The 12,397-nt window shown below is 40.1% G+C and overlaps 2 protein-coding genes across 3 annotated transcripts; both read right to left on the bottom strand.

Moving 5' to 3' along the window:
- Positions 1 to 247: 247 nt before the first annotated feature.
- Positions 248 to 9,364, bottom strand: Taf1 (TATA-box binding protein associated factor 1). 2 transcript variants are annotated; one of them, XM_071698138.1, is made up of 16 exons: positions 9,204 to 9,364; positions 8,687 to 9,121; positions 7,882 to 8,294; positions 7,529 to 7,774; positions 7,313 to 7,441; positions 6,058 to 7,232; positions 4,882 to 5,144; positions 4,357 to 4,718; positions 3,033 to 4,277; positions 2,673 to 2,915; positions 2,008 to 2,446; positions 1,766 to 1,908; positions 1,519 to 1,656; positions 1,240 to 1,369; positions 955 to 1,167; positions 248 to 682 (listed from the first exon to the last, which is right to left on the bottom strand). In XM_071698138.1, exons 2-16 carry the CDS (start codon positions 9,033 to 9,035, stop codon positions 456 to 458), a joined length of 5,715 nt encoding a protein of 1,904 aa, XP_071554239.1. In that variant the 5' UTR covers positions 9,036 to 9,121; positions 9,204 to 9,364; the 3' UTR covers positions 248 to 455. The 2 variants fall into 2 exon arrangements, with proteins under 2 accessions (XP_071554239.1, XP_071554240.1); XM_071698139.1 differs by having other exon boundaries at positions 8,687 to 9,069; positions 9,204 to 9,357.
- Positions 9,365 to 9,989: 625 nt separating this feature from the next.
- Sumo (Small ubiquitin like modifier) lies at positions 9,990 to 12,197 on the bottom strand. The gene is made up of 3 exons (XM_071698137.1): positions 11,960 to 12,197; positions 11,719 to 11,844; positions 9,990 to 11,277 (listed from the first exon to the last, which is right to left on the bottom strand). Exons 1-3 carry the CDS (start codon positions 11,975 to 11,977, stop codon positions 11,140 to 11,142), a joined length of 282 nt encoding a protein of 93 aa, XP_071554238.1. The 5' UTR covers positions 11,978 to 12,197; the 3' UTR covers positions 9,990 to 11,139.
- Between the last annotated feature and the right edge of the window lie 200 nt (positions 12,198 to 12,397).

Raw genomic sequence — 12,397 nt, 5'->3', positions numbered from 1 at the left:
ATTTTTTTGGAAGATTATAATAGAAACGTGAAATTGCAGCTTACCCCTCGTATTAAAAGATTCGTGTTGTGATGTTTTTCAGTGTAATTACCAGTCCACAATTTTAATGTTCATATTACCTGTCTCCTATTCTTGCCGACGTATTAAATTTAAAATAGCGCGATAAAAAGATCTATAAGTAATAACGACGTCTATAATAAATATTATTTACATAAGTACAGCGATATAATATAGCGGTACACGTCCATAGATAAAAAACAATACTTTATTCTATATTTACAAGTTCCTATACATTTATGCACATAATGTACGAAGAGTACGTCCCAAAATTCTCGATTTTACAAAGTGGACTTAAGAATTCGCGAGTCTTTAACTATATCTCTAACCCATTATTAAATATATTAAATACACGGTACTCGCATATTATTTTAACAAATGTAACAAAGCTTTCGTATTTAGAACCACAAATCACCGCCGACGTCCTCGTCCGGTTGCGGCAGCTGTTGCTGCTGATTCTGCTCTTCTACTTCCTGCTTTAATGTAGTGTTTTCGGCGTCATCGTCGCTTTCGGAAACGGCCAAGTCGTCCTGGATCTTATTTTCGCCTTTATCGTCTCTGGTCGGTAAACCAGCCAACAGGAAGTCTGACGGATCGTAATTTGGATCGACGTCCATGCTCTCATCTACGAGTGGAAAGTCAAAATTTACGAGTCAACGAAAAATTGATACAACTTTATTATCGAGCAAACAATCCAATGAAAAAGTCGTTTTATTTTTGAAGAGTTATACCTCGTATTTCTTGAAACCGTTCGTTTACGCGCGATTAAAAATAGTAATAGGTTTCTCTTGAATTATCTATATTCCTGTATGGTTTCTATTTTCTTCAAAAGAGTAGATTATCAAGCAAAGCGATAGGAAAATCAATTATTGATTACTTGAAATTTTGTCTTCTTACCTTGTTGAAGCAGCTGCTGTTCGCCCATATAAAAACCGACGTTGCCTAACTGGACCATCGCCTCGGCGGCTTGCTGACTATCATCGTCCGCTAATACGACACCTTCTTCTCTGACTTCACTTAATTCCAGTGCCTCCGTTTCGTTTTGCTCGGAATGTTCGTCTGTGCCGAATGGCACTTCATCGAACTCATCTTCACTGGAGAATTGAAGATCTGTAACAGAAAGAAAGACTGTTAATCAAACTCCGATAGATACAAAATAAAATTAGGATTATACTGCTTTACCTTCTTCGAGTACATCTTTCTTTTTCGAGTTTCTATCCATATCCGCTTCCATGTCTCCTTCTACATCGACAAAATCGAAGTCATCCATATTTGATTTGCCAAATGGATTTTCCGGAGAACTGGTCTGACTCTGAAGAAAATTTCAATATTGAATAAAATGTAGAAATTGAAGACGTCGAGCATCGAAAAAGCGGAGATTAAGTAACGAAATAATAAAATGTGAATTATAAGCAAGAAATATATACGCTCAGTAAACATAAGAATAAACATAATCCTTACGCCTCTGTATTCAGGTTCTGTGATAGTATAGTTTTCCTCATCCGGACAAAGCCACGAGGAATCTATGTCCGCTTGTTCCATCGCCCGTTTTTGCACGAGCACTATATTGTTCTCTAGTTGCGTTAGATGTTCATCGTACTAAAACAAAGTTCATCATTGTTTGTAACTATTCCAGTAATTCCTTATTCTTATTTTTAAGAACTCTTAATAACTTTTTTTCATCTAATTAACATAAAAACATTTATACCTCGTCTAATGTGTCTTTACACACTTTAACCAGCAACTCCGCTTTATTTGTGAGCGGAGATTCCTTGCCATTATAAAGCGTGCAATTCTCCAAAATCTGTTCGATATCTCTAAGAAATTCGTTACGACTGTGGTATTTGTGCGCTGAAAGGGTTTTAAAAATAGATAAATTACTTTCAAGAAAATAAATTACAAGCATACAAATCTATATCTTTTATACATTAACAAATTAAAATTTCTTACCAGAAACTTTTTTAGATATTGTTTCTAGGTCCATCGGCCTCTTGACAATACTGTAATAATCCTTCACCATTTTTTTATTCACAGGTTTCATGAACGGCCATACTTCTGTCATGGATTTCAATTTGTTATTGACAACGTTGTCCAAGATGAAGGTGAGGGCAACTTGGTCATTGTCGTCAAGAAGAGGATTGATTGCTTTCTCCAGCCTCATCAAACGATCCTCCTTTTCACCGAGCCTCTCGACGCACGTATCCAACATTCTCCTGGCGGCTACAGTCAACGAACTCTTCGTTCCGTTATAGAGTGTCGAGTTCTCCACGATCTGATTGACATCCGCCAGGAATTCTTCTCTGCTTTGATATTTTTTCATTCTCAGATTTTCACGTATGGTCTGCAGATCCATGGGTCGCTGTATGATCTTGTGATAATCGGGGACTACCTGATGACAAATAATAGCACGATTGATATATATTCGTAAAAAAATATTTTTCGATTTTTAAGATATTTCCACTACACAAATATTCTGTTTAAATTTTTATATATACTTTTATATATTTATATAAACTTATATATATAAAGCTCTTATAATTGAAATTTAATATTATTTCAATTCGATTCACAATCGAAGTTTTTAGTTTAATCTCGTAAGTTAAAATAGCTTTTACTTTAGCATTGACTGGAAACAGGAATGGTTGCACATCGGGCAAATCCCTCATCTCGTTCAGAATGCTTTCCAACATTGTTGACATTACGACAACTGGGTCAGTCCTACGCCTGTTAACCGGCCTTTGGTGGCGTTTCAAATAATCGCAGTGGTCATCTGTGGGCGGTTTCCTGCGTTTCTTCGAATTCACCGCCTCCTTCGGCACTTTGAGCAACAATGTACGTCTCTTCATCTCCTCGGCATGCTAAAATAAACCATAGATTTTGATCAGCTCATTTTAGATTCTTCGGATTCCGTAATTGATATGAATATTCCTCAGATTGAGCCCCTGTCATTAAATTTTCAATAGCCATCAACTCACCTTGATAAGTTTCGAGGATAGCTTCACCTTAGTGCCATCGACATTAACTAGATCCTGATCGTCGGTATTTAGCTGCTTTTCAATTTCCTCCTCCTGTTCCTCGGTCATCGCAACGTTAACCGGTGCTGTGGCAATGCTGTTCTGGTAGAGCGGACAGGCCTTGTTGGTACGCATGTGACCAACGTTGCCACAAGCGCCGCACTTAAGCTTCAGATCTGGCTTGAGTTTAGGCTTTTTGCGCTTGGGAGGCGATACCTCCGGTTTAGGATGTTTGGGTGCGGGGGTGGAGGAAGTAGAGGATTGGAAATTACAGAATGGAAGGATACTAGTTGAGGAAGTGGTAGTCGGGGTGTTAGTGTTGCTGCGATCGAATATGTTGTTGCTCGAATTGTTGATGCTGCTGCCGTTCACTATCGGCGGCCCACCCAACATACGTTCTCTCTCCTGATTCCGTTTGATCCGTCGCAACTGTTCCTGAATTCTACGCTTCTCCCGCTTCATTTCTTCCTTCTGCGCCTCGTCCAATGTGGCGAACTGCTTGATAAACGTCTCATCTTTCGAATTGCGGATCTTTATGTACGTGTCGATCACAGCAGGCTTCCTCACCAGCTCGACTCGCGTATACTCCTTACCCTCCGGATTACGGAACGTGCGGTAGATCTTTAATACGCGACCCTGCTGCGCATTGAAGTTGTTAACCGGGCTATCCTCTTCGTCGTCCTTCTTTTTGCTCTCCTTGGCCTTCTTGCTCTCCTGCTCCTGCGCCTCGCCCATCAGCATCTTCCGTAGCTCGTGCCGCTGTTGCTCCTCCCGTTCCAGCGATAGCTGCGTGCTGGTCTTTTTGTTCGACAACATATTCTCAATGTTCTTACCCATTTCCTCGATATCAGAGCTATCCTCTTCCGAGCTCTCGCCTTCGTCTGTGCTCAATACTTCGTTTGACGACAATACGCGGTTCTGCAAGTCGAAGATTCGTTGGCACTCCTCCTTGTAACGTTCTTGATGTTCGGCGATAGAGAAACGATTGCCACGTGAAAACTTCGTCATGCCCTCCTCACCGGCTTTCGCTTTCTCTGTCGACAGAGTTCGAACTACGTCGATTACTTCCCAACGCGATAACTTCTTAATCTCTTCCTCGGGTACGCCGAACTTTCGCAGCAACGCTTTTGCATTGTTCAAGGACAATCTCCTCAAGTCTGCATCTGTGCCAGTTACAGTTCTTTTTGGTTGAGCTTCTTGCTCTTCCTATCCGAAACAACATTTCATGATGATTTATTCTAATATGAATAACACTTTTAATTAATAGATACTTGTCAGAACAAACCTTGCTAATAGTTGGTTTATTCGGCACTCTGACATAAGAGAAGCCTTCACCGCACCCAGTTGGATCGGCTGGACCTGCCAACTGCAGTAAACACTTTCCTTTCATGGCTTGGATATATGCGCGCGTCGTGTTCCATGGTGCCACCTTCACCTCGTCATCCATCTTTAGCTGCATATCCTCGTCGTCATCGTCCTGTGGAGTGAACAGAAACTTCTCACCGTATCCGGCGTCCTTTAGACGCTGTTCGGCCGCAATCATGCTGAAATAAGCGCAGCATTGCTCCGGCGACACCATAGCGCGGATCTCTTCCTCCGTTGGCAATCTAAAGTCCGGTTTTATTACCCACCAATTGGAATCCATGCCTATTCAATATCAAAAGGTTTCTGAGTGATGTAAACGTTTATAGACTTGTTTAGAAATGAAATATAACAGCAACAACGCTCTTTTTTTATACAACTTTTACTTTGCTTTCTTCCAGCTTTTATTGCAGAAAAAATAACGAACAACTTGATATTGGTTACGCACCGGTTCTTTTAAAGTCAGCGCACAGCTTCAATCTCTTCCTGATGCTACTCTCGCTGTGAGATGGGAAGGCCTTCTTTATATCATCCATCTTAATTCGTCGGGGAGTATCGCGTGACTTCCAGAACAATCTGTATATGAACACCTGTAGAAAATCTCGTACAAAGTTGTTTGCTCTTTTTGAGTTAGGTCCAGGAACTTCGTAAAGTGGGCATTCCTGTCCAGCAACAAACAAGGCGTCCACTTCTCTAACATAATATTGCTGTCTGGAAAGATTACAAAATCAATGAAAATAAATACAACATTTCGATAGATATATGTATATGTATACACAAGGTGCCCTAGGATTTAACCGACAAATTGCAGGGATATTCTACAAGTGGAAATAAAAAAAAAATGTTATATGAAGTTTGGCTAGAAATGCTTTATTACAAGGTTATAAACAAATATTGAAACGGAATATGAAATAGGTAAAAATGGATCTCCGAGATCGCCATTCACCGCTTCTTGATTTTTACTTACGGGGAACTTTGAAAAATGAGGTTTACAGTACAGAAGTAATTTCCCGTGAAAATTTAATGCAACGAATTAATAATTCAATTAGTAAGATGCAACAAAATTCTCAGGAAATTTGTTGCATTTGTAATAAGTTTCGTATTACATCGATGTCAAGGTGCTATTGTCATGCAGACATTTTAAAATACGTTACTAATTGTCATTACTAAAAGTCGGTTCATTCATACTTTGTACGTAGAAAAATCCGTTGTTATCTATATTTCATGTTTTATTTCAATATTTGTTGCCAATATGATTACTTCTGTACTGTAAACCTTTTTCTTTTAATTTCTCATAAGTAAAAATCAAGAGGCGTTAAATCTGATGATCTCGAATATCAGAGGACCAGTTTTGCCTATTTTATGTTCCATTTCAATATTTATTCATAACTTTGTAATAAGGCATTTCTAGTTAAACTTCATATAACATTTTTTTCTTATTTTTACTTGTAGAATGTCTTCCCGCAATTTGTCGGTTAAATCCTGGGACATCCTGTAATGTTTCGTATGTATATGTATATGTCCAGGCATTCCTACCGGTGACCGTACACAAGAAATAATATAAAAATTGGCAAGCGTAGAAAATGGAGGAATATAAACATGATTGTATATTAAGGCAAATTACCTCGTTCTTATAACTAAGAAATCGGTCTCGGGAATTTTGTGCTCGTAAAGGGGAGCTCTGTACATGTTATTCTCGACTGCCTGGATGCTTTGGCCAGGCGTGAGAATTCCCAGGAAGGGGCTGGTGTGAGCGTATGCCGTCTCTCCGTATCTGTACGTCTGCGGTCCCTGATCCTTGCCCGCCCTCCTCTTGTAATAGTTCTTCACTTTGGAGCACATGCCAACCTGATTCATAAGCGGTGGATGTTCCTCTGAAAACTCAACGAGCACCAACTCGCCGTCCCGTCCGGTTAAGTCCTCAGGTGTTCTCATGAAGAACACATCGCCCCCACCGGAAGCAATCCTTTCTTGCTCTCGTTGCTTGGCTTTCTTCTTAATGTGCTTTAGTAGAGGCAAGACACCATGCGGTCCTGGATGAGCCAACGGCCCATGGCTGAACCTTCGCAACGGCGGCCTATGAAAGTTTCTCAATCGCATTGGACCCATGTGCGTTTGTACAAAAGGAACGCGCAGCTCCACTACCGGAGTGCTGTGTTGTATCAAATTGCCGCCGCCGACTTTCAGCCTCAACGTAGTTTCTGAGGACTTGGGCATGTAATACGTGTCATTTGATATGTTAAACGGATCTCGGTCGGGTGACTTTGGCGGTGGCGGAGGTGTGTCTTCTTCAAGGACGTTGATGACGCCCGCTTTGCCCAGCAGTAGTTTGCTCTTCTTGACATGCGGATGCGGAATTTTTACCTTGGGCTGCGGACCATTATCCTTGTGAAGAAGAGCGGGATCTATGTCGTCCGGTATGCCTAGAACTATGTTCTCGTCGTTCGGATCCAATGTAAGTATCTTCGGTTTTGGGATCTTTCTCATGTTTTCAGGATCCCAAATGACCTCTTCCTCCCATAAACCATAAACAAGCTCTTCATTTTCCACCGGAAATATCGAATACCAAGTATCGTCCTCCTCCCGCTGTTGTTGCTGATTTCCCTTACCCATGTTCATCTTATTCTTCTGAGATTGCATATGCATTGGCGTTGTAATTTGCGAAGTGGCCAGTCTAACGTTAGGTGCTACATTAACCGGGGCACCCTTTCCTGGCTGACTGAAGGCTTGCGCGGTTCTGTTACCGCTCGATGGCACCCAGCCAGCAGCATTGTTCTTACTGTTTAACTTCTGCATTACCTATTAAATAAGAAATAAATTTATTTCTTATTTTTGGCAAGCATGTGATAATACTGACCGCTTTATTAACAAAATTGTACCTTGTGCTTTATGTCATCTCCGTTCCAGACAACATCATCTTCCCAATGCAACTGGGACACCATCAAAAATGCGTCATCAGCAAACTCCTCATCTTGGGTTTCTGGTTTGTCGCCTTCTTGCTCTTCCACCTAATTTCAGAACAAGAAAGTATAAATGTTTAAAGATAATTACGCAATAGTAATCAGTATGTTAAACACAACATAATAAGAACGCACTTTTTCAACCGTCTTGAAGCCGTAGTTGAACCCGTCTCCAGTTTCTGGAACTTCCAGCATGTCGTACCACAACTGCGCGGGTCCAAATCTCCAGTCAGCCACTTTGGGTCCCATGTCACCGTTCTCTCCATTCTCGCCGGTTTTACCGGTCTGTTCCTTGTCTTCTACCGGTCGCAGAAGTTTGTTTTCGTCATCCGAGCGACATGCTTCCGCGCTCGGCTCAGGACCGTAATGCATGATCCAACCCTGAAACAAATAACGCAATATTAACCCTCTGTATTCAGCAGTGTAATAACAATAGCAATTAGCAATTTCACAGATCTAAAGAAGAGATTGATATGAAGAGATTATACCTTAAATTTGGGCTTTTTGTCATCCTGATCAGAGCCAGAATCAGAATCTCTGACATCATGATGCTTTTTCTTCTTACGTCGCTTCCTCACACCTCTCCATATCTGTGGCAGACTGCTCGGCTTGCCTGGACCGAACAGTCGTGAGAATCTGAGTACTTTGTTGGCGCGAAAGTCTGGAAACAATTCGGTGACGTCGATATTAGCGTACTTGGATGGCAGCATGGAAGCGAGGGGCGTCTCCAATTTACGTTGACGCGCCGCCTCTGCTTCCTCTGCAGTCAATGCCTCTTTCTCCTCTGGTATTGGCGGAGGTGGCATCAATTGTGTATCTGATTTGCTGATGACCTCCTCATCGTCGGCATCATAATCTGCATTCTCCTTGTCAACTTTCTTGTCGAGTCCATTACTTTTAGCTAAAAACAAATATTAAAACTCATGACTCTTCATTAATCATTGAAAATAGGGACACATAATATCAGTCAACTATATACTGGAATGTAAACTCTATTCTAGAAGAAAACGGGAGAAAAGAGATGGAAGACTATAACCAGCTGTTTTTTTTTCTATTGCTGTACTCTTCAAGGACAATAGAAAACCATTGATTAATCAAAATTTGTTAAATAGAAATAATCCCTAATCAATCCATCTTTTTCTTCTTGCTACCCAGGTGCTAAGCATGGTAATGCATACTCCAATATAGTGTATAGTTTACTGCATAATATACATTTTAACATTACATTAATGCTATAATTATCAATTGTATATAAATATGACATCTATACAAAACCACAATGCAGCTACTAACAGATCTCATCATTTGTATCATCGGCTAACTCATTTATATCCGAAAAATCTAGTGCGGTGGGTGATTTTGCCAAGTAATCCACATCTGTATCATTCACAGTTGTGTTTTGATCCTCCTTATCATCCGCTTTGCCGTTCTCTTTCTCCTCGGCATTGTTGTCATTGGACATCATCTCATTGATGAACGAACTCAGACCAAGGTGACTGAGTGAAGCTAGATGTTGCTTAGCTTCAGGATCCAAGATATCATCCTCCAATTGACCATTGTCGTCGATGTTGCCAAAGAGGAAGCCAGTGATGTTGAGGCCAGACGCCAAGTCCTTCTCGTTCTCCTCGTCGGAATCCCCCATTTCTCCCTTGTTGAGATTTAACGGTAAATTCAACCTTTGCAATGTAAAGCCCGTATAAATGTCTGCCTGCTGAACGTACGCTAGTTCTATAAGTCAATCACGAAATCAGAATACAATAACATCTTTTTTTATTCGCTCTCATAATTTGCAAAATAGTATCGATCTTACCTCACGCGAATTATGCCCGGCACCGGCGATTCGCGCACGAAACCCGGTCCAGCAGTTTGTTTACATAAATATCATCGCGATGATCAACCATCCGCAAAACAAACGGGAACCAACTAATAACCAAAAGCACGACCTCGCTGAATTTATCTGGAACTCCGATCGTACGGATACTAGATACGTAGAACGAATCGGGTTTTCCTTTGTCGCAAGTCGCGACATCTGTAGAATCAATTAAAATTAAAATCGCGTTGTGTTCTAGCGATGTCTAGGAACTTTGTAAATCATGATTACCCTAGATTAGAGGTCCCCAACCGACCCCCGTGAAAGTTTATTCGGCCCGCCAAGAAATTTTGAAAGATTTAAAAAAATAAAACTTATCCAATCTCCGATTACTGCAAAAATTTTAATATAGCTCTCTTGACAAAAAAGGTTAGAAAACCCCTACCCTAGATTCTTGAAATTTAAATTAGCAGCTCACTTCAATACTTCTATCTTGGAAATTTAAAATATTTATCTATAATGTCAGCCAATCAAAGTTCAGATACTCGTCTTTAAAATTTGAATTACTAGCCTACTTTAGCTCGTTCTATCTCATATTCAAATATACGTTCTAATTTAATACTTTAAACTCCATAGATTTTCTTTCTTTATATTCTCTAGTTAATATTCTTAAAGAAAATCTGAGTCCGTAAATAAATATTTCTGGAGAAATTAATAAATTAAAAATATATCGCGAGATATACGTTTTAAATTTTTCATTGAAATCTGTGCTACTCTCACGTACAGTTGGAGTGTAAAATTAAATTATATTTTCACAAACACTTTAAATACATGTATTTTACATTCATGTAAAACTTACATTTAGCGAATATAATTAATGGATCCGAGATACACTTTACATTAACGATATTTAGACCCTGATAAAAATATGTATTGCATATATACGGCTTACAAAAAAAACGAATTATATCGATTTCTCTCTTGCAGCATTAAGAATGTAGCAGCGAAGAGCCGCTTGTCAAAAGACGGATTTTTTTTTTCTTTTAGAAAGGATAATGTGCAATTTATTCTCGTTCATGTACAAAGTAACGTGGGCCACGTAGAAATTATAGATAATGACAGTACGGGTACAAAATTCGGTTTTCTGAAGCAGACGAAAGCCAGAGCCTTGCAGAGTTTCTTACTCACACATCATGGACATGTACGCCCTTAATCTACATACCATTCTCCTGTACACCCTTTACAAATATAGAAAGAGGATATCTAAAGAATGCATTAAGGCTGCGGTCCACTTGACGCTACAAATGCTTCGAAGCATTCCTCTTCTCTTTTCTTTCAATGAAGAAAGAAGGAGAAGAAGAACGCTCCAAAACATTTGTAGCGTCAAGTGGACCGCAGCCTAAGTCGTTAAGTCATTACAATGTTATATTCACGTAAAAATTCATGTACACGAGGAATCTCGAGATTTTTTAGAGGATCTTGACGGCGATGGGTGTAATGGGTGTTCCCTTTACATAACTTGTGTTTCGCTTTTCTCTCTCTCGGCGGTAACAAAAACTCGCATTTTCACGCCAAATCGCGTGTACGATTGTACTCGAATGTGTATTAAAACTTACAGTAAAGGGCCATTTCGGCCAAACAGACTTCAATCGATGACATAATGGACACCTTTAAATATCAAAAGAATATATCGAATATTTCGAAATAGTAAATATGTAATCATACTCAATGGATAAAAAGCAATGAGATAAAAACGAGATTAGGCATCAAACATTGTACACGTAAGTGAATCTCGCGTATTATGTAATGGATTGAAGTCTCGCGCAGAGCGCAGAGGAAAATAAACAAAAGAAAAATAAATCATGCTTTCTGTTAATAAACACTGCTGGAACGGTAAATTTCATTTAGTCCATTTGTAAACGCGCTGCATTGCGTTTCAACACGAGAAACCACCGGTCTGCTGTTGATATACTTCTATTGTGTCTCCTTCCTCCATTTCCAGTGTGGTAGGTGTGTCTAATTCATTTATGGGCTGTCCATCAAACCTAAATCTTACTGCTGCTATCGCCAAGCCCTGTAGAACAGCACCAATAATAACAATATTGTTAGAAATTGTGTTAGGAAATATTACAATTCAATACACTTCAATATAATGTAAAAAAATATATATCTTCCATGCAAAGCAATCTCAAAATATGTAAAACTCATTAAAAGCTCTCAACGAACAAAGCTATTCATAGTTGCAATTTCATGGGGATATCAAAAGAGTGACGCTCTGTATTAGAGCTTCTGATTCATACCCGACATTTGATAAGTCTCAGATACAATCCTGACTCCATATACTCCATATACAACTTGATTTACAAGAGGTCAATTAAAGAAATTAGAAAGTTTTAAAGAATAAATACAAATACACATGCGCTATACAACCGCATTGTGGTGTTAAAGGTACATATATAAGAAAAACATAAGAAAAAAAAAAATAAAACGGAAGATATACCAAGTAAATACTTACTACACGGTCGCAGTACGCATTCATCAGTTTACGTAGAGGTGTGTGTTTCTTAATTTTAAACTGGACTACCGCATTGTCCTGACCCAGCACTTTCAGGTTTATATGCTCCGACTCCGTCTTCGTCTCCTGCACAAACAAAGGACAATTGTCGTGAGTTGCGCGCGGGAGACGCCACGACGTATATCGTAAATAATCGGCATTATAGGTTAGGTTGGATCGGGGGGGGGGGGGGAGCGTTTACCTTCTTCTCGTCCGACATGGTACCGTGGTTCCGCAAAGGCTGATCGCGTTTACCAGGGGTTACCGTGACGGTCGCGAGATCGATGACAGAACTGACCAGTCGATCTGTGCGTTTGAACTGCTGTGAACTGCTCTAAACTACTCTAAACTTTGACGATTCCTGTAGCGTAAACTCGCCGCAAAGTCCCGCTTCTTCCTCAAAACGGCGGCTACGACGTCGCCATCTTGCTCGAATGATGCGCGATACGAAGATCCGCCGCGAGTCTGCGGATTTCGAAATCAGATGATTGGTCGTGTTCAGCAGACCAAGACGCTCAGTAGCAGTCGAACGTGATTGGCTCTTACTTTTAGAACCAACCAATTAACGCAGAGTGATGATAAGACGAACTCAACAGTTGTGCAACAGTTGTGTCTTGCCGGAACGCACACATTAGTTGCT

This window comes from Temnothorax nylanderi, unplaced genomic scaffold, assembly GCF_030848795.1.
Source record: "Temnothorax nylanderi isolate EJ_2023f unplaced genomic scaffold, tnyl_v1.0 TNYL_tig0015_pilon, whole genome shotgun sequence".
NCBI classification, from domain to species: Eukaryota; Metazoa; Arthropoda; class Insecta; order Hymenoptera; family Formicidae; genus Temnothorax; species Temnothorax nylanderi.
The sequence above is the reverse complement of the archived record's forward strand: the minus strand, read 5'-3'. Positions and strand labels throughout refer to the sequence as shown.

What these genes read in the sequence shown, in the direction of transcription:
- Taf1 (XM_071698138.1), bottom strand. Translation starts at nt 9,035, where the DNA reads ATGGGGGATTCCGACGAGGAGAACGAGAAGGACTTGGCGTCTGGCCTC. An exon ending in GCTTCAAGACGGTTGAAAAA is followed by an intron (nt 7,442 to 7,528) that starts GTGCGTTCTTAT and finishes TTCTGAAATTAG; the next exon opens with GTGGAAGAGCAAGAAGGCGA. An exon ending in GAAAGATGTACTCGAAGAAG is followed by an intron (nt 1,168 to 1,239) that starts GTAAAGCAGTAT and finishes TTTCTGTTACAG; the next exon opens with ATCTTCAATTCTCCAGTGAA.
- Sumo (XM_071698137.1), bottom strand. An exon ending in ATGCGTACTGCGACCGTGTA is followed by an intron (nt 11,278 to 11,718) that starts GTAAGTATTTAC and finishes GCTGTTCTACAG; the next exon opens with GGCTTGGCGATAGCAGCAGT.